This window comes from Argentina silus, assembly GCF_951799395.1.
Source record: "Argentina silus genome assembly, chromosome: 13".
In the NCBI taxonomy this organism is placed as follows: Eukaryota; Metazoa; Chordata; class Actinopteri; order Argentiniformes; family Argentinidae; genus Argentina; species Argentina silus.
Window position 1 is genome coordinate 10,319,370 of NC_139667.1, and position 20,923 is coordinate 10,340,292.

At 45.6% G+C, this 20,923-nt stretch overlaps 4 protein-coding genes across 7 annotated transcripts; 1 reads left to right on the forward strand and 3 right to left on the reverse strand.

Moving 5' to 3' along the window:
- Positions 1-1,111: 1,111 nt before the first annotated feature.
- hmgcl (3-hydroxy-3-methylglutaryl-CoA lyase) lies at positions 1,112-6,110 on the reverse strand. The gene is made up of 9 exons (XM_083683407.1): positions 5,992-6,110; positions 5,501-5,584; positions 5,135-5,242; positions 4,283-4,378; positions 3,968-4,116; positions 3,432-3,495; positions 2,877-3,065; positions 2,560-2,685; positions 1,112-2,303 (listed from the first exon to the last, which is right to left on the reverse strand). Exons 1-9 carry the CDS (start codon positions 6,091-6,093, stop codon positions 2,202-2,204), a joined length of 1,020 nt encoding a protein of 339 aa, XP_083539533.1. The 5' UTR covers positions 6,094-6,110; the 3' UTR covers positions 1,112-2,201.
- A 184-nt stretch (positions 6,111-6,294) lies between these two features.
- zbtb8a (zinc finger and BTB domain containing 8A) lies at positions 6,295-10,726 on the reverse strand. Its single transcript, XM_083683012.1, has 4 exons — positions 10,591-10,726; positions 8,154-8,998; positions 7,553-7,722; positions 6,295-7,266 (listed from the first exon to the last, which is right to left on the reverse strand). The coding sequence occupies exons 1-4, from the start codon at positions 10,653-10,655 to the stop codon at positions 6,949-6,951; spliced, it is 1,398 nt and encodes a 465-aa protein (XP_083539138.1). The 5' UTR covers positions 10,656-10,726; the 3' UTR covers positions 6,295-6,948.
- Positions 10,727-10,958: 232 nt separating this feature from the next.
- On the reverse strand, positions 10,959-15,993 carry gale (UDP-galactose-4-epimerase). 4 transcript variants are annotated; one of them, XM_083682889.1, is made up of 11 exons: positions 15,920-15,993; positions 14,627-14,760; positions 14,423-14,538; positions 14,196-14,309; positions 13,636-13,812; positions 13,211-13,324; positions 12,742-12,808; positions 12,443-12,528; positions 12,083-12,160; positions 11,657-11,771; positions 10,959-11,476 (listed from the first exon to the last, which is right to left on the reverse strand). In XM_083682889.1, the coding sequence occupies exons 2-11, from the start codon at positions 14,745-14,747 to the stop codon at positions 11,406-11,408; spliced, it is 1,059 nt and encodes a 352-aa protein (XP_083539015.1). In that variant the 5' UTR covers positions 14,748-14,760; positions 15,920-15,993; the 3' UTR covers positions 10,959-11,405. The 4 variants fall into 4 exon arrangements, with proteins under 4 accessions (XP_083539015.1, XP_083539016.1, XP_083539017.1 ...); XM_083682890.1 differs by having other exon boundaries at positions 14,627-14,756; positions 15,920-15,936; XM_083682891.1 differs by having other exon boundaries at positions 14,423-14,535; positions 15,803-15,930.
- Positions 15,994-17,629: 1,636 nt separating this feature from the next.
- Positions 17,630-19,212, forward strand: LOC310813756 (kazal-type serine protease inhibitor domain-containing protein 1-like; the record flags this gene model as incomplete). Its single annotated transcript, XM_083682869.1, has 4 exons — positions 17,630-18,113; positions 18,376-18,536; positions 18,669-18,840; positions 19,109-19,212. The coding sequence occupies 4 exons, from the start codon at positions 17,630-17,632 to the stop codon at positions 19,210-19,212; spliced, it is 921 nt and encodes a 306-aa protein (XP_083538995.1).
- Positions 19,213-20,923: the final 1,711 nt, after the last annotated feature.

Genomic DNA, 20,923 nt, shown 5'->3' on the forward strand with positions numbered 1-20,923 from the left:
CTTTCAGTGTCAGAAAATGTCATGTGATTTCATTCTTGGCTGTTTACCTGGTTGGTTTACTTCATCTTGATCCTCTTTGGTAAGCAGTATACAGTAATTCTAGATCTTTGACTGAAACACCCCAGGAGAACCCATTTGACTAAATCAGAACACGCCACTAAACAGACCGATGTGACAGACAGGACCAAAGCCAGCAGCCTTAGGCAAAGGCGTCTTGTTATAACCATGTTATGGACCCCGCTAATTAATGTACAAGCATGTATGTACAGAGAATGCAGGGTTCCTAACAAAGTCTTTTTAGGGGAGTGTCTGCAAATGTCACTTTAGGGTTAATGCTTGAATTATTCTAATGCCTCCATCCAAGTCATCAATGACATTATTTTTCTGGATGGAATCATCGGCCAATCTGATTTGGATTAAATCTACTTTACAGGTTTCCTGTTCAGCACCATTCCACCTCATGATGACTGTGAGAAAGGTGTCAACTATTATTTACTTTTCCCTAAAATAATTGTGACATGTAAGATCTTAACTGCTGATCTTAACATAATGGCAAGGGCCATTTCCACATTCTCATCTCAAGGGTTTCTTGGGAACTTACAATCGTATTTCTAAGAGGAAACACACTAAAGGAATCTCAGCTCAGCAGGTCTGGCTCGTCAGTCAGGTTTCTCTCTGACCATGAGGCGTGGAGGAGCAAACAGCGCTGGTTTGTTCTGTATCATTTGCTTTACAGTAAAAGTGCAAAATCACTGCCTTCCAGAAGATCACTTAGCTTGATGCCCTATTTGATAAAATTCCGCCTAAAAACCAGACGCAAACTAAACTGCTTTTAACATCAGATGCAAAAGCAGGATGCCATTTGATAGGTAAATAGTTGAGAATAACAAACCACACATGACAAGGAGATAAAGTAAATAATAATCACATTACAGCAGAATTTGGGCCCAATTATGGGCCCGTCCAGTTTAAGAGTTAACTAGAACCTCTTTAGACATGTGTAATCACATGGATCAATGGTGAATCATTTGTTTGTCCTAATAGGATGTGTAGCGTTGCAATGGAAGCTATTGTAGCCATAGACCTGTTTGATAAAACACATAACACACCCTTGAAACCATTAGTATTTATTATCAAATAAATTTCAGATCTGAGATAGAACATTTCAACAACAGCTTCAATTCCAAAGTGCAAACTTTTACAATAAATATGTACACAAGATTCACAGTGAGACACACTAAAAGCAAGAGATAAAAACAGGCACAAAAGAGAAAGAAAAACGTCAAAATGTCGATGAAATTTGGAGAGTGAGTTTGCAAACAGCAAGGGTGATTCTTCAAGGAGGACAAAGCAGTTTGATGGACATAAAATAACCCAAACATGTGACATTACCTGCCCAATAACACCAGTATAATCCATTTGATAGCTGTGATTACTACATACAGGATTTTGATTAGAAAGAGCGGCTTGCCTACGTTGTTTCGCCCCAAAATCATGTTTGCAGTAGACCCCTACTGCAGTACACTGGCCTGATCTGTCCCGGAAGCTTGATAACAACTGGCTGAGCATCTGACGATTGATTCATGAAGACAAAGCTGTTCATACAATCTAATTGGTCAATCCAACAAAGGAAATACACGTGGAATCCTATCCTATCCACTTATGCCCACCGTGATTAGTCTGATCACACACCCAACATTGGAATGACTTCTGACAAACTGTTCTTGATCAGGTAGAACACAGTTGCAATGGCCAATGGATATTCAGGATTTAAGGTAAAGCAAAGCTCCTTCATTTATATTGACAAAGCATTTTCCGTGCCTGACCTTATCAAAATGCCTACCTCATACACTGAGTAAGAGGACAAGGCACCAGGGTCATGAAAGACATGATCAGAACGACAACATACAGTGTAAGGCAACATTTGGGCAAGGCTTTGGGCAACACCTATTCAGATTTCGCTATTCATGAGAGGGGCACTTGCCTTGCATATGATGTAACTGAATTTACAAAGGTCTTATAACTGTTTTTTTTGTGTTTTTTTTTTTATCTACTCAATCGAAGCACATCCCAGGTGTGAAGATATAGGTTTCAGGTCAGGTGTGTGCGTGTTGCCATAGTAATGCCTTTTGACTGTGTGACGGCCAGATCTGTAGGCACCCGTGGAGACATCCCTTCTGTAGGCCTTGGTTGAGACAGCCTCAGAGTTTGCAGCTGGCCTGGGCCACTTTAGAGCTGGTCTTTCGGTTCAGGGAGCGACAGATGAAAGCTCCAGCGTCCAACAGCTTGGGCAAGTCCACTCCCTGGGACAGAAAGAGATAGAGAGAGAGGGGGGGGGGGGGGCACACAGTAACACACTGAAACAGGGAACTGAAATGTGTGTGCTGACCAGCAAAATAGAGAAATAGTACTCCTGAGAAAACAGAACAAAAAAACTTTGTATTGAAGTAAATACTGATGACAATGATACTTTTCAGTACACAGAAGTTCAGGACCTTAGCCTACACTACGGAGGAAGTGAGGGAGAGGGGGGGAGACAAAGAAGAGGTAGATCCTCACCGTGTGAATGCCCAGTCCGTGCAGCATGTACACCACGTCCTCCGTCGCCACATTCCCAGAGGCACCCTGGGCATAAGGGCACCCACCCAGCCCCGCCACGGAGGAATCCACCACGCTAATGCCCATCTGGAATGCCCACAGACAACATTGAAGCTTGACAGAAATATCACTCCAACGTCTTCTACTACTGTTATGCATTTGGCTTTCAGATCCATCACCCGTCAATGAAACCTCTCTACAGAGGTTGAGCATATGCTGATCTTATTCACAGAGCGATTGGAGAACCTCAATGTGCAGCCGTCCGTTCCGGGTCTCACCTGCAGGGCGATGAGGATGTTGGCCAGGGCCTGCCCGTAGGTGTCGTGGCAGTGCACGGCCAGGGCGTTAACTGGCACCTCCCTGCTGACCGCCTCCAGCATCTCAATCATGCCGCCCGGTGTTCCCACGCCAGTGGTGTCGCCCAGGGAGATCTCATAGCAGCCCATGGAGTACAGACGCTTGGCAACCTGCATGAGAGAGAGAGAGGGTCACAGGGCAATCCTCGAGCTGACTTTGTGCTCAGCGACACCGCCAAGTAAAATGGTGGTTTGAGGAGATCGCGGTTTCTGAGGGGAGGTGAATTGAGCAGGCCTAGGGGAGGGTTCAAGTGGGAAGAGAAATCTTCAGAATAGCAGGGGGCGTTCAGTGGCGTAGCACACTAAGGCGCATACCATATCAGCGCAAAGTCCCTGGTTCGATTCCGGCCATCGACATATCCTGCATGTCATCCCTCCTGTCAATCTCTACTATCTCTATCCCAATAAAGCAGAAATGCCCTAAAATATATTTAAAAGAGAAAGAATAGCGGGATGAATCAGAGAAGAGGAACTCACCCGTGCCACTTTTTCTGGTGCCACCTTGCCCTCGTACGGACACCCCAGCACACAGGACACATACCTGGGGAACAGACAATGAAGGTGTGAGAGTCCTGAAGTCAAGCAACATGTGGGTGTGTGTGTGTGTAAAACACCACTGAATGATGTGCTTCTTGAAAAAAACTAATCATTTACAGACCCATTGACAAACCGCATGACTCCCTATATGCTTGCTCCCCCCCCCCACAAATAAAGGGGGTGAAATTGCACTGATTGGCCCCAAGGGAGAGGGGGGGGGCTACTGTACATCATTCTTGGGGGGACAACATGTTTACTGTAGACTTGTTTCTACCTGTTCTTGCGCCTTGTGCCTGTCTGTCAGTCTTACCCTGGTCCTCTATGGCTCAGTTGGTAGAGCATGGCGCTGACAATGCTTAGGTTGTGGGTTTGATTCCCGCTGGGACCATATATACTGAAATGTATGGACTCACTGCAATGTAAGCCGCTTTGGATAAAAGCGTCAGCTAAATGGCAAATATATATATATATATTACCCCCTGACTGGCACGCCAGCCTCTTTGGCTGCCTTGGTGACCTCCTCAAAGCGCTGCAGGCTCTCGTCCACAGAGCAGTTGATGTTCTTCTTACTAAACAGCTCTGAAGCAGCACCGAAAATGGCCACCTCCCCAGCCCCTGCCTTCACCTGAGAATTGAATGTATGGTGTAACTGTGAAATAACAAGTCAAGAAGTGTATACCTATAAAAACATGAGGCTTCTTAAAACCTTAAAAACATTTCTGGCATCCCTCTGTACACAATATATGACACTGTATACATTATTATGAATGATATTAGTAGCAGGCACATACAGCTGCCTGGAAGCCCTTGAGATTGGGAGTGAGCACTGGGTAGCTGACACCAGGCTTCCTCTGGATCCCCTTCATCACCTCCACCTGGTCTGCCATCTGCCAATCAGAGGGCACAATACTAATCACACACACACAACGCAGTCGCACATTGTTCAGCACTTTAAGTGGAATAACACTGTCATTACCCTCCTAAAGACCTCTTCATCCCCACTACAAGTTTCTCTCCTGTTTTATATTTAAAAAATAAATAATAATAATAATTCCTCTAGCATTGTGACCGCCTATGGCCCCTGGTCTGAGTACTGATTACTTTATCTTATGATGACTGATGGATATATGATTCACTGACTTAAACAAATGTATTTGTTGTAAGTTGCTTTGGATAAAGCAATAAACCCTCTCTCCTCATCCACTCATCGGAGTGTGGTACTGTTTTTGTAATGTTATTTATTGAAGTTTATTGATGTTTGAATCCAGAGTTTACAAGTATTGACACTGATATTTGATTTTGGGATGTGAATATTTGATTTTGGTACTTTACAATCTTGTGGTTGAACCCATTGAAATATGTTCTCGGTTTAATAACTAAACAAATGTATTGTTGTAAGTCGCTTTGGATAAAGGCGTCTGCTAAATGCCATAAATGTAAAAATGTAATAAAGGTGTCTGCTAAATGTAAATTACAACTACAGTGTCCGTGTGACGTCAAGTCATTGCATAATGGGATAGTCAATCTCAAAGCAACAGCTTCTCATGGTAGTCACAAAGGCACCTATTGTAATGTATTGGGCGATGATTAAGACTGTGAGACTGTATCTCAATGGGCATGCTGTGACACTTAGGTAACCTCACCTGTGGGACCCATTTGGGAGAGACGAAGCTTGTGGCTTCAATAACAGGGAGTCCTGCCTCTGAGAGCATGTCAATCAGGTGGATCTTCACTTCAGCGAGGACGAGAGTCTAACAGCGATGACAAGAGACAATAAGCAAACAGTCTATGACACCTTTGGCTTTTGAAACATTTCCCCAGAACTGGAAAGACTTCTTCAAAAGTATGACACATGTTGTAGATGCATGAGCAACACATCCCCGCCCCAAGTCATCTGTGATGTAGCAACCACATCCATATTGCATGCATCAAGTTTGAATTTATGATAAAAATAAAAAATAAAATAAAAAAATATATATATGTGATAAATAATTATTATATTATATCACCTTCTCATTCTGAAGACCATCCCTGGGACCGACTTCTACTATCTTTACTCTCTCTGGGAGAGGCTTCCCTGCAGACACAGCAACCTGCCAGCAGACAGGTGTGAGACAATGCAGTGCAAACACGTGCAAAAACACACACACACACACACACACACACACACACACACACACACACACACACACACACACACACACACACACACACACACACACACACACACACACACACACATATATATATATATATATATGTAACTGCTCACACTCAGATAAAGTATGTGGGCAAAACATGGAATTAAAACGCAGACATAAGGCTTGCTGTTCCCTGTTTTTCTTTCCATTTAGCCAGGTTAACCAATATGTCAATACTTGTAAGCTAACGCTAGCTAGCTAAACAAACAAGCAGCCAGGTGAGCTAGAGGACGCCTCGTCGCCAGCAAAAACAAGCGCTACACAATAAAGGAGGGAGAATAAAAAAAAAATGGACTCACTGATGTCGCCACTGGTCGTCTTGAACTACTTAGGGCCAAGCACTGAAGACCCATCCTGGAGCAAAAAGTACCTCTGTTGAAAACTCTCATTACAGCCGCCATGTTGGCCTGAGGAGTGACGTCGGTGTGGGGGTGGGGAGGGGGGGGGTGACGCTCTACACATACACGTAGCTCCCTACCGCCACCTACCGACCTGTGCGTGGATCCACAACGGCCAACATAAAGTTGAAGTAAGTAAAAGAGAATAGAAGAAAACATAATTCCCGGGCAATTTCTGCATATAAAAATACCTTTATTGTGTGGAAATACGTAGTAGAAAAGCTAATAAATAAACAACCATAATGCGTAATAATAATAATAATAATAATTTCATCAACAAAACGATACAAATGTATTACAAAAGTGCAACCAAAATCCCACCACAAGAAGGGAGAGAACTGAGAAACATTGGCAAAAACGGTTCACTGTAGACTCGTGAAATGCATTGGAAAACATAACTATAAACTCTTTGTCATTGTCATTGAGGACCCTTAGTATCCCTGTAAAACTCACTGAGACAAATACATTGCAAAGATCCTGCTAACTCCACATAGGGGGGGGGGACATGTCCTCCCCATCTTTAGTGAAACACACACCCATGGGATGACAAATAAAGAAACAAAACATGTCATTGTTGTATCTATGCACATAGAATAGCAAAATTACTTTTCAATTCAGGCTCAATACATGTTCTCCTTTAGATTACAAATTAATCAAAGATTCAATCAAAGATTTACTGCTGGAAATGATCATAAGCAAGTTGTATAAATAACAAATAATGAGTTTTACAATTTTATGTAGTTCCTTGTCTTGCATATATAATGGCATGGCATTCATTTCAACACACACACACGCACGCCCGCCCGCACGCACGCACACACGCTCGCACGCCCGCACGCACAATCACACAGCTCATTTTCACTCCAGCTCCTCATCGCTGTCATCCACTTCCTGGATGATGAGGTCCGTACCCGAGTCTTCTGCTAGGTCGTCGTCATCGGTTACCAGCCAGGACCTCTGTGTCTCCCCCTCCTCCTCCCCGTCCACCCCCAGCAGCAGAGCAGGCTCCTCATTGGCCCCCTCCTGGCTGTCCATATGCAGGTCATCACATCCTGTTTCCTGGATACACTCAGAGCAGAGGCGGTAGCGTCGCGAGCCCTCACACACCACCCGCCCGCTCAGCTCCGTCAGGTGACGCTTACACTTCCTGCACACCAGCTTCCGGGCCTGATGGATCTGTAGAACACCAATCAGGGGAAAGGTCACATGTCAATCAACACTGATACCCACACAACAACAGTGACAGGTTCCACCTACAAATCTGTTCTCGTAATCAACAACTAGAGGATTGTCTGTCATGCCCCACAGAAGTGGCCAAATAGACAAGGCTGTGTGTGTGTGTGTGTGTGCGTGCGTGCGTGCGTGCGTGCGTCTGTGTGTCTGTGAGTGAGCGAGTGAGTATGTGAGTGTGTGTGTGTGCGTGCGTGCGTGCGTGCGTGCGTGCTCCTCCTGAGTGACTCACCGTCTCAAAGTGGCTGCGGAGGTGCTCCAGACGGGTGAAGCGTTTGTTGCAGGCCTGGCAGGGGTACGGCCTCTCGCCCGTGTGAGAACGCAGGTGCCTCTTCAAGTCGGCCTTCCTCTTCACCGTGTGTGTGCAGAAGGGGCACTTGAAGCGTAAGGTGGGGTTCGGGTCTGTGGGGGCACAGAGATTGACATTGATTTACCTGAATAACCTTGAACAGTCAAGTCAAGTCTCGTTTATTTGTCATTACACTGAATACAAGTAGGCAATACAACAAAATAGCCTTGAACATCAATCAACTTCAGCAATAGAATGTAACAAGGATAATACATCAAATATAAAACAGTAACAATAATAAGACAGTAAAAAATAATAAAATAATATATATACAGGATTGAAAATGTTAGCAGAGACCTTCTACACGCAACAGGTAGCAAATAACAACAAAATAGCGTCGATTTGTAGAGCTGCTCCGACCGTGAGGCAGCCATGTACGGGCGCCATCTTGGATAGTCGCTGGATAGGTTCATCCACATCAATATCACTTCCATCTAACTCCCCTCTTCCAAATCCCCACTTCCTCACATACCGTCCCCCTCACCTTGGTTGAAGTGTCCCACAACCCCCACAATGGTGGGGAGGGTGGCGTAGAGCTCCTCTGCCTTCTCTGCCTTCAGAGCGCGGGCCTCCTGGACCTCCGGGGCCTCCTCCTGGGTGGACGACTGTTTGCTGTAGCTCTTCCTCTTCCCCGCCCCTCTCCGCCTGCGCTCCGGGGGCGGCAGGGCAAACTGGGCCGCCCCTGGGTCCAGGCCTGGCTGGGGAGGGGAACCGGGGTCCTGCTTCAGGACCGGAGCCTCCAGATCCACCTCCTTCATCAGGTACCCCGCCGCCTGGGGTCTGGAGCTGTCGTGGGTCCAGAGAGCCGAGGGGGGGCTAATGGAACAGGCTGTCGGCTGTTGCTCTACGACATCATCCCCCCCGCCGCCCCTGGAGAAGCTGTTCTCCGACAGGCTGAGGTAGCGGTCGTCGTCGTCCTTGGCGCTGATCTCCAGAGAGGACTTGATGAAGTCCTTGCAGTAGTTGATGACGTTGTTCATCTGTAGGTAGCTGGCAGCGGACATGACCTCGATGACCGTGTGGCTGGAGAGGTCCAGGTGACCCGAGTAGATGAAGTCCAGGATGACGGTGAAGGTGTCTGGGTTGAAGACCTCGAAGGAGGCGTTGATGGTCTCGGGCCCTGGGCTGCCCTCGGCCCCCTGGGACAGCAGCATGCGGAAGTAGCCGCTGCAGCCGAACAGGACGTTGCGGTGGGCTTTGAACAGCTGGCCCTCCACCAAGATGTTGCAGTCACAGAACAGCTCCTGGCGCCGCTGGTCATCCAGCTGCTTCAGCAGGCAGCTCTGGTGGTCGGCCGTGATGTCACTGTGGAACCACCGCTGGGCCTGTCTGTACCGCACAACACACACATGATGTCATACGGGACAGGCACACATAGGCTACTGTGTAAGTGTATGTGGACTTACACTCACTCCCTGCCAAACAATTCCGGAACACTCACTCACCACAGAGTACCAAGTGTTTTGTGTGGTATTTACCTAGCAACAACACTTTGATTGGCTAGAAAATGAAGCATCATCGTTTAGGCATTTTTGGTCAATAAAGTCACCCTTGGCACTCGAGAATGTTGACCATTTGGGTGACTTTAGGTGACTCTCGCCCTCTGCACTAAATGAGTTAAACTTAGAACTGACAGAATCAAGGATCTGACCCGATGTTCTGGTGTGTTGAATGACACAGTGAATATATGTTAGGCTACAATAGAGCATGGAAAACAACAAACAATGATTGCATAAGATTAGGTAAATTGTGGTGACTTTGGATTAAATTGTGCACAATTAGGCCTCTTGGTTAATTAGTGACGTTTTCTATTCAATAACAGGCTTTTGGCTTGTCTCTCTCGACACAAATAATTCATTAGTTAATTCATCAATTTATTGATAAATGTGTCTGTCTGACAAACCCCAGTTACAGTTCACACACCCCAAAATTGGCTTGGTTTCACACTGCCTTTTGTTTCAACCATGGAGACGTGCCAACTCCTCAGGGATCGGCCTCCAAACCCGTGTCCTGCATCGTGAGTGGTTGCATCAGACGTCAATCAAGCAGTTTTTCCATCTGAGGGGCTACACCCGACCGACAGAGGAGCATCGGGTAACGCAACCCTGCAACCGTCCCAAAGGAACATTCAAGTGTTCACCAAAAAATGTCACAAACTAAAGCGACAGAAATAAAAGACCAGATGAAATGATGCGCGTTTACACTCACTGGACGATTTATTCGCTTTGAGGGATACACATATTGATGGCTTAACATTTAAACTATTCAATATTTGTATTGTTTTTGATCATATGTGTGTGTATTATGAGCTGCATTTTCCCTACATCATATCCAAATTTCGAATGATATAGACCCCGTCTAGGTCCGTCGCATCTTCAACGGAACACAACCAAGCTATGCGGCGCCCGACAGACAGCAGGACACATTTAACACCCGTTTAGAGTCGACACAGGCTGCGTAAGACACACGAGAAAACCGAACAAGGTTGAAATCAAATAGACTCATTCCACACCATCCTGACTTTCATTCTCCAACTGAATGCGAGGGAAAGGCGACAGCGCATCGAAAGGAAAGCGGGTAGCAGCAGCCCAGTGTCCTGAGAGACGCCCACTTACAGCTCCCGCACAAAAGAATGCAGTTAAAAATGGATGTTGAAATAGAATAAGCACTATTTAGACAACGTAAGCCTATTCTGAATAATATCCATCTCATAGAAAACCCATGGACCGCATCCCCTATACACCCGATTTTTGTCCATCCATGGAACACCCCTTTCGGTGCCAGAGCTCGGAGGAGCGAGGAGCGGGGAGAGGATGTTGCCTGCTGCGGGAACCAAAGCCCTTTTCTCAGCCATGCAGGGTCCGCATACCCGCTTACGCCCTAACGAGCTCTACTCCACGACACATCTAGAACATACTCACTGGTGACTTGGTTCGCCCGTTGCCCTATATGCTCTATTCGTTGCCATCTCAGTCATCATTTCCATTTTTATATTTTTAGATGGCAAATACTCTTTCCTTGCATGGGGTACACATTCACACTTCCTGTTCAGCCCTAAAGACCGAAACCCGTTTGTTTGACTAAAAAAAACGGCTTTGCTGACGTGGGTGTGTAACCGATCGCCCGAGGGCCAAGGAACCATTTAAAGCACAAGCGCCCCTTTTCGGGTATGAAATCCAGAGACATTCAAGAGATTCTAGAGTACAATATCACTACTGCAATAAATGCCTTCCCATTTTACATGTATGAAACTTGGAATAATATCATTGTTGCTCTCATAAACTACACTGAACCCTTTGAAGCAATTTTCTAGGGTCAATAACAGTTTATTGCTATTCTATGTGGTCATTAATAAAATGCACATCTCTGGATTTCTTAACAAGGCAATGTAAACCCCACACCAAGTTCAAAGTTACACCATACCAATAACTTATTTTACCGTTTTTATGTCTTAAATTATTACATAATTAGACATCTATGACAATATATAGAAATGACAAGACAAACAGTAATTACAGATTTATCCAATGTCCAAGATAAGGAGTGTTAAGAAGTAAACAGGAAACATGGCTAGAATTAAAACGCAGTATAAATCCGCTATGAAATATAAATCATTCATTTTGTCTTGAGGTCTCTTAATGTGTGAAATATGATATATATATATAAAAAATGAGGAACATGGTTTGCTTTGGCCCTGTTGATTGGGAGTAAAGACGGAAGAGCGCTGAGGGACATCTCATGAAGACGGACCGTTGACGGTGACGAAACCGGACGGGTTTTTAGATTGCCAGCGCCACAGGTCCACACCTACGGACACAGAACCATGATGAGACATGATGTCAATAGGACTGTGTGGGAAAAATATGTTGTCACGATTAAATAAAAACAAACACAGTTGAGATGAGGTTCTGATATGCTGAAAATAGAGCACTTCCTCGGATTAAAACTAACAAAGGTACAGAGTGAGGGTAGAAGTGGTCAACTTACACATTCTCTCCAGGTCAAAGTCGGCTTTCCACCCCAGCTCCTTCTCAGCCAGACGGGGGTCAGCGTAGCAGGACGCTACATCCCCTCCCCGCCGCGGGGCGATCTGATATGCGATCTGTAGAACAGATAATCACCATGAGCACAACCATCCCTGTCTGTGAAATTTGTTTGGTCTGAAAGGGGGTGAAATTTTTTGCACAGAAAGGCAGTAATCTACACATTCCTGCAGTTACGAGGTCATGAATTCAGGAACGCTGATCTATCGAGGCTCTTAACCGTTGACCTCTCTCTTTATCCGGAACCTAACCTTAACCCGTTCCCTAACCTTGCTTCTACATGTATAGCTCATATACTTGAGCAGCAACTGTGACAACATGTGTAATTTCCTTCCTTCTTGTAAGGCATCTAGTGGTTACTGTCACTCACCTCCCTCCCTGAGGCCTTCTCCATAGCCTTCACCATCTGGAGCACAGAGTAGCCTGTGCCTGTTCCCAAGTTATACACCTAGAGAGGGAGGGAGGGAGGGAGGGAGAGAGAGAGACAGAGAGAGAGAGAGAGGGAGAGAGAGAGAGAGAGAAAGATAGAGATAGAGATAGAGATAGAGACAGACAGAGAGAGAGAGAGAGAGAGAGACAGAACAAGCGTGAATGGAAAATAAATGGTGCCCAGGGACTTCAGATGAAAATGTGCATTAGATGTCAGCTTCTGAGACGGGTTTGTGTTGTACATTGTCCCTGTCAAATAAACTAAATAAAAACATTTAATAAATAAAAACAGCCTAAGTACCTTGCATCCACAATGTTCATTCAGCTTCTTGAGGGCAGCTATGTGTCCTTTAGCTAAATCCACAACATGGATGTAATCTCGCACCCCTAAAAAAAGAAAGGGACAAATCAGAGTTGTAGATGAATGTTCATAAACCAATAGGATTTGACATGTATTGACATACAATAAAACCAAATCATTTCTCAGTCTTATTCAGCTTGCGGTCCAGGAGGCCCCTGGCTACCCTCCAAATGCAACTATGTTCAATTATTTCTAAATTCCAATTTATTATGTGAGCAGATACCATACAACACCATTACCTGTTCCATCAACAGTGTTGTAGTCATTCCCAAACACATTGAGGTGTTTTCTTCTCCCAATGGCAACCTAAGAGGGGTTTGAGAACAGAGAGGTAGTACAAGTTTATTTGTCATTACATCATGTATATCAATGTACATCAAGTATACAAAGCAAAACAAAATGCTTAAGGCAGAGCAGCACTACAACATCAATCAACATTAACAATACAGTGTAATAAGTATAAAATGTAAACATAAATAAGCACTAAAAGTAGTAACAGTAAATAACAGTCAAATAAAAGAATTAAATTATACAATTAAAAAAAGAATAAAAAAATACAGAATACACAGAATGTTGTAGCAGCAGTAGGTAGGTAGCACCTAAAGTGAAGTTACTCGAGTACCAAAGTTACTTGAGTACCAAATAAAAACAAATGACAGGTGACATGACTGAGTTGAAAGCGGGACAACAGACTTTGCTTGTTGTTACCTGGGCAACATAGGGTAGCAGGTTGTTGGGGATGCCCTGAGGGTCTTCTCCTATGAGCCCAGACGAGTGAGCTCCGATGGGGTTGAAATACCTCAGGAGTACCGCGTTCCAATCCTGGTAGTACACAGAACAGACAAGGTGATGCATGGTAAGACACACACAGTGTCTATGTAACCCGGTTGAGAAGGTAAAACTCACTCCTCAACTTCAAATACAACTCCCCCGCCCACGCTGTCGAATTGCTAGCTTTTCGATAGCGTAGATGGTTTAAGGTCGGGTGTTTGAGGAGACGGTCACGTGTGTCGGCAAGCCAGAGGTCGCAAGTTCAAGGCTCGGTCGGAGCAAGTCTAATTGCGGGGGCTACTGTTTGCCTACAAACGGACCCAAAAACACCAATATCCACTCTCCGTACTGATCGACAGTACCTTCTCTGCCTTACACTGGTCCACGATCATCTCCTCTATGAAGTATTTGGTCTTGCCGTAGGGGTTGGTGCAGCCCCCCACCGGGTGCTGCTCGTCTATGGGGAGGCGCTGGGGGTCTCCGTACACCGTGGCTGAGCTGCTGAACACCAGATTGTGCACCCCGTGAGCCTGCATCACCTGAGAGACATGCAGATGCACACACACACACAAAACACGACACACACACAGACAGACAGATAGACAGACAGACAGCAGCCGTTGAGACAGCAATCTGAAGCGCACACACACGCCGACGCGTACAGAGGCGGAGTTTGGATGATTGCAAGCAATCGTCTTACAGTAAAAACACCCCCCCCACACACACACACACACACACACACACACAAAGCACTACAATGTACAAAGTGAATACACTACCACTCAAGCAGGCAAGCAACATCGAATGACAACACAGAATAGCTGGGCCATGGGCCATGTACTACCACTTCAAAGCATGCTAGGCAGGCTGAGAGAGGAGGGGGACAGACCCTGTTAAGACAAAACCATATGTTTTCACTTACCTCAAGCAAGTTAATGGTTCCGGTGAGGTTGACTCGATAGTACTGCAATGGCTGCTCGACAGACTGGCCGACAGCCTTGAGCCCAGCAAAGTGCAGTACAGCACAGAACGAATGCTTGAGGTAGAGGAAGAGACGGATGGACAGACAGAAAGATGGCGTAAACATCTCATAAAGACAAAGAGTGAGTGATATTTAGAGTCTTTAGAGCTTAAAGAGTAGATTCTGACCTTTTTGAAGATCTTCTCCAGCCCTGGGCGGTCCAGAAGGTCCAGCTCATGGAACTCAATGCTGGTGTCCAGAATCTTTTCCATCCTGCACAAACTCTCTGGGACATCCCCCTCTCCTCCACACAAAACAGGATATAAGGATAGGATCAAGACATGCACAGACACAGACATCACGCTACACGTAATGCAACATATAACACTTACCTCGGACAGCATTGCTGAAGTTATCGATGACCACAGGGCAGAAGCCTGCTTCAATCAGCTCAATGACACAGTGGCTGCCGATGTAGCCACCTCCCCCTGTCACCAGAACCTTCTGGGCCATCCTGACTGCCTGTCTGACCAACACAGCACACATCAAACCCCAACAAGACACCCGAGCACTGTTAGACAGCACACATCAAACCCCAACAAGACACCAGAGCACTGTTAGACAGCACACATCAAACCCCAACAAGACACCCGAGCACTGTTAGACAGCACACATCAAACCCCAACAAGACACCAGAGCACGGTCAGTGGATATAGCACTAGAGATACTCCCAATCCATAGCAAACTCAGTGTGTGATCATAAAACAAGCACTTTATGCAATAGGCTGTGTGTTCATCTTAGTTTTGCTATGAATAGATTTACACCTTTCATGAGAGTGTCATCAGTGCTTCAGGACACACAAATGTATCTTTTGACATGACCCCACCCATATATACCTGGAAAGGCTTTTCAAACAAGAGGTGTGACTACAATGTGAAGGCCAACTATTTATTTATCAACGCCCCACCAGCAGCACCACGTCACCACAGTTTAAAGCACCTGTGTCGGAATACTCTCTCCTTTGCCTATAGAGTTTCTGAGTTAGGCTACTCAATAACTACCAAACACCTCAGTCACATTGACATTATACGACTTTCTCATGCAACGACAAGGCGCTTGACCTCACCTGAACCCTGATGTACTCTGACAGGTTTATTTTATGAGCAACTTTTTTATTTTTTTTATTTCATTGTGTATGTGGTACACAGACTCAAAAAAGGTAACAAACATAACATAATCACCTGACATTTGTTTGATCAGGTGCCATAATTGTTCATTCAAGGCTGACAAGCTTTTACAAACATCTGTCAATGAGACTTCTCCTAAATCATTGTCGTAGTGTCTTTCTGTGTGCAAAATATAAACCACCATCGCCAGATTATGATCACAAAGACAGTCACCCGTTACCGGCAGTTTTTGTTACTGTAGGACAGCAATGAAGTTATTATACTGTTATTAAACTGTAGTTTAATCACACTGGAACCAAGGTGGGACAGACACTGAATGAATGGTCCCACTGTCAACACAGGTAACCTCACTAGCTGGGAGATCTGCAAAAAATACTTACTTTCTACGTCCTTTAGAACTTGGGAATGATCTTCACGGAGGACACGATGAATGCAGTACAGAGACAGAGGTGAAAGACTCTCAAGAAAAGACAAAGTTATCAACTGAAAGAGCTTACCTACTCCTGGCTTCCTGTTCGCTTCAGTAAGACGTGGAGCTGCGTGACGTGCGAACATTCACATAGGACTTCCTGTAGCTGTTTTCAAATTAAAAGCCTTATCCAACAATATTCCACCCCACTCGTTACCTAGTCACTAGAGGGGGACTTTAATTTTCACAGCGGCTGCCGGATACCTTGAGAAAATGGTCGAGCAAATTGTCGATCACTTCATGGCGTCGTCAAACCAGGAAGCCTCACATGCTCTGACGTCAGACATCACTGTGTTCGTACCACGTCTTCGACCCTTCACACAGTACAGTTACTGTGTAGGAGCAAGGAGCATCTATGTCCATATTTAGTGGACTGAAACTCGGTGGAAAAAGCGCTCATTCATTGAAATAGACCTCAATGAACCGATGTTTGTTTTGCAAGTTCATGCATTCCATGTGCCCTACCTATATGGTGCTATAGTGGAGAGAACATCCTTTGTGTTTGGTTTGCTAATTATATCTCATTCTAGGACGTGATTTGACTGCCAAAGATGGATCACATTTCAACAAATTATCCAGAGAAACACACACACACACACACACACACACACACACACACACACACACACACACACACACACACACACCTCATATTGAATCCAATGCCATCAAAATAAACTAAAAAAATAGTCCATAAACAGTGGAACAGAATCTCTTTGTGTTTTTAATAATTAGATTACCAATTCAGAATAAAAAGCATATGTTCTACAACACAACTGAGAGGTATTGAATAACATTCTCTCAACATCCAGTCCGATTTACTCAAGAGACACAAAGTGTTGCCAGACCCAGGAATTTCACACTAGTCCACGAGAGAGAGAGAGAGAGAGAGAGAGAGAGAGAGAGAGAGAGAGAGAGAGAGAGAGAGAGTGCGCCTCTAAAGGAGAGCAAGAGAGATGCACACCACAATTGAAGAGATGACCAAATAAAAAAAAATCCACACTTTTATGTCAGATGTGTGGGTGCCTGTGTGTTTTGGTGTGTCATCTGTATGAGGTCTTTATGTTCTGGACGGGGTTGTCAGAGTAGGGGCGTCCACATCAATGCCTCTATAAAATGCAGATTCAGTGGAATTCTTTTCTAAGTTGTGTTGTTTTTTGAACCCCGTGCGCCAGTCCTTCATTGCCTAGGAACACTGGCACATGAAGAAAGGCAGCAACATTGTGAGGGAGGAGAGAAGAGAAGAGTCCAACTTTTAGGGGGTAAAGTATCCTTACACCCACTTCTTTGCCCGCAAACTGTAACAGAAGAAAACGAGGAGCAAAGAGAAACTTTTGAGGGACGTAAACAATAAAAACACAAGCTTTTGAAGCAAGCACAGATAATAAAAAAATAATAAACAACACAACAAATTGGAAGAAGACACAGTGGCACAGAAGACAGAAGGGAACATTTAAAACTCAGAGGAGGAAGAACGCCACTGGCTCTCAGAAAGAAAAAAAAACTGCCATATCCATTTTCACTCAGCTATTGACTGAGTCAGAGTTTTGGACCCACAGAAACAGCCAATACAATTTGGAGCAGCAAATACTTTAAGGCTCTGGTTACACTGTATTCACCCTCTGTAGGCTGTTGTCGCCACAGAAGACATTGCTCCATCTGTGTCTGTCACAGAGAAAAGTGTGTGAGTGTGTTGGTGGTGAAAGTGTGTGAGTGTGGTGGTGGTGAAGCAGATGCCATGGCTTGGGCCGGGGTGTGGTTGTTCCTGTTTGTGTGTGTGAGTGTGTGTGTTCGTCACCGTTCCCTCGGGGTCCCACCTCAGCACCGTGGCTGGCTGCGTCTGTGGGAGGAGGGCGAGGGCTGTGGGGAGTGTGAGAGACAGCGCTGCCCGCTGGCGCCCCCTGACTGCCCGGCGGGGAGAGTGCGGGACAGCTGTGGGTGCTGTGAGCAGTGTGGGAACGTGGAGGGTCAGCGGTGTGACCCGGATGGCGCCCAGGAGTTCTACGGCCGCTGCGGAGAGGGGCTGCTCTGCCGGAGGAAGACGAGGAGAGGTCGGAGAGGCCGCATGAGGGAAGACCCCGAACCAAAGTGTGTGTGCCGGGTGCAGGGCCCCGTGTGCGGCTCTGACAGACGCACATACTCCAACCCCTGTCAACTGACAGAGGCAGCCAGTCGGAGCGCTAACCCCCTGCTGCTCACTGGACAAGGACCGTGCTACTCTGGTGACTACACACTCTTCTGACTCCAACTTTAGTCTGGCTCCAGTAAAGGCTATGCAGACTGAACCAATGGTGGTGTTAATGGGTACTTTCACCTGTTTCTGAGATGCTGTTTGGATGTGTTCTGTGAAAACAGCATGGCTGTGAGCTTGGATGCTAATGTTGTTTGTGTTCCTCTCTCTCACTCTCACTCTCTCTCTCTCTCTCTCTCTCTCTCTCTCTCTCTCTCTCTCTCTCTCTCTCTCTCTCTCTCTCTCTCTCTCAGCCCCTCGTATCTCCAGAGCCCCCAGAGACCTGTCCAACTACACCGGGAACGACATTGTGTTTGGATGTGAGGTTTCTGCCTTCCCTCTACCCAACCTGAGCTGGAGGAAGAAGGGGAGTGACAACTTCCTGCCTGGGGACGACCCCCACATCTCTGTCCAGGTCTGATGATGTCAACGTCTCACCACTTATTGATGTATCCGTTCACTGTAGTTTTTACATTAACTCATTGTAGTTTGTCTTGACTTTGTCTCCTGGTGTATTTATGCGGCGTGTGTTTGTTCTTATACCCAGACTCCCTCCTTATCCTCCTCCCAGGCTCGTGGTGGTCCCCAGCGCTTCACTGTCTCTACCTGGCTGCAGATACAGGGTCTCCACCTCTCCGACGCAGGGGTTTACTCCTGCATCTCCCACAATGCACTGGGAGAGACGTCTGCCTCCGCCCATCTCACAGTGCTCAGACAGGGTGAGTCAGGGGCGGGAAAACTGTATACTCATACTTCATAATTCATACTAACTGGATATTAACCTCACAGTAGCATATTGTAACAATTCAAGAGCCTCTTTCTACGCTAACAACATGCAGGAGACTCAACGCATCTCTTCTGTCACGCATCTCACTTGCACAATGTGCATAATCTTTTAACACTGCATATGTATGGATTTACATAGATCACATAGAAGTTATGGAAAAACAGGTCCTCACATTCTTCTCTTTTGATCTGTCCATTCAGAGGTGAAGGTGTTTAAAGGCCAGCCGGAGGAGGAGGAGGAGTATTTCTATGATGACACTGAGGAAGGCAGTGATGATGGGCAGTCTGGAGACTACCTGGGATGAGGTGTGGTGTCTGTGGAGGTAGAGGAGGGGAGGGTGAGGGGTGTTTGACTATGATCAAAAAAATAATCATACATGCATAATATGATGTCACATATTATCCGTTTTCTAGTTTATATTTGAATGTATCACACATGTTATCATAACACTAATCGAATAAAACAGTCAATGTTCAATTTGTAGTAAAGTGTTTGAATGTGGTCCTCTGTGGCTCAGTTGGTAGAGCATGGTGTTAACAACGCTTAGGTTGTGGGTTTGATTCCCGCTGGGACCATATATACTGAAAAATGTATGCACTCACTGCAATGTAAGTTGCTTTGGATAAAAGTGTCAGCTAAATGGCTTATATGAATGTTGTTTTCTTAATAGGACATAATTTGCTTCCACTCTATATGTTGTTCCAATTCAAAACACAAGAGGGTGCAATTCTTTTATACAGGTACTCAATGGCTCAATGGGAGTGTGTGTGTGTGTGTGTGTGTGTGTGTGTGTGTGTGTGTGTGTGTGTGTGTGTGTGTGTGTGTGTGTGTGTGTGTGTGTGTGTGTGTGTGTGTGTGTGTGTGTGTGTGTGTGTGTGTGTGTGTGTGTGTGTACAGTAATTATGCCTGGTTCCTAAGTTCCTAACCCCAAATCTGGAACCTGGTGGTTTCAAGAAACCTCAAGAATAAAATTTTTAAAGAAATCATCAAAAACCAAGCATGGCATAAATCAATGTATAAAATGTTGTGTATGTTATTGTACAGATATTCATGTTGCAATAGCACATGCACAATAACAACTGTATGAACCTTACACAGAAGGTCCTGTGTCTCCACATACTGGAAAGCCATTGAGAAATATGGCAAGCAGTTGTGAGCTGCTGTGAGTGAGCTCAAGCTGACAGAAAGTTGGGAAAATGATCAGAAGGAATGAGGATACTCAGAGAGAGAGAGAGAGAGAGAGAGAGAGAGAGAGAGAGAGAGAAAGAGGGTGGGGGTGACTGACTGGAAGACTGGAGGATGAAAGAATCCGTAGGGACTGTGTGTGTGTGTGTGTGTGTGTGTGTGTGTGTGTGTGTGTGTGTGCCTGTGCCTGTGCCTGTGCCTGTGCCTGTGCCTCTCCCTGCCTGAGTGCTTGTTAATCCTCTCCTCATCCAGCGACTCCCTGCTGGATACAGTGGCTCCATCTGAATGGCAGCTTGCATTAACACCCTGAACCTTTCCACAGCAGTCTGTGTTAGTCAATGCTGATTAGAGATTAGAGACCTTAGGGGAGACGCAGTCCATCCAATCTCAACTCACTCTCTATCTCTACCCCCCCCCCCTCTCTCTCTCTCATACTTTGGCATTCAACCTCTCCTCTCACACTACCCCCACTCTCTCACCTTTTTCTCTTCTCTCTCTCTCTCTCTCTCTCTCTCTCTCTCTCTCTCTCTCTCTCTCTCTCTCTCTCTCTCTCTCTCTCTCTCTCTCTCCATCTTGGCCTATGGACCATCCTATAGTGCAAGGCTTCTTTCCATCCTTGTGCCAGAATGATGTCATGGGACCTCATAGTGTGGAGGCTTCCCTTCCTCTGCTAATTACCTTGTACAAACTAGAATCTGATATGGCGGATATGAGACACAAATACAATTATGGTGGGCTAACAAAGAGATATTGCGATTCAGGGAATGAAGGATGGACAAAGAGGTAGGGAGAATGAAATGGACACACAATGTGTGTGTGTGTGTGTGTGT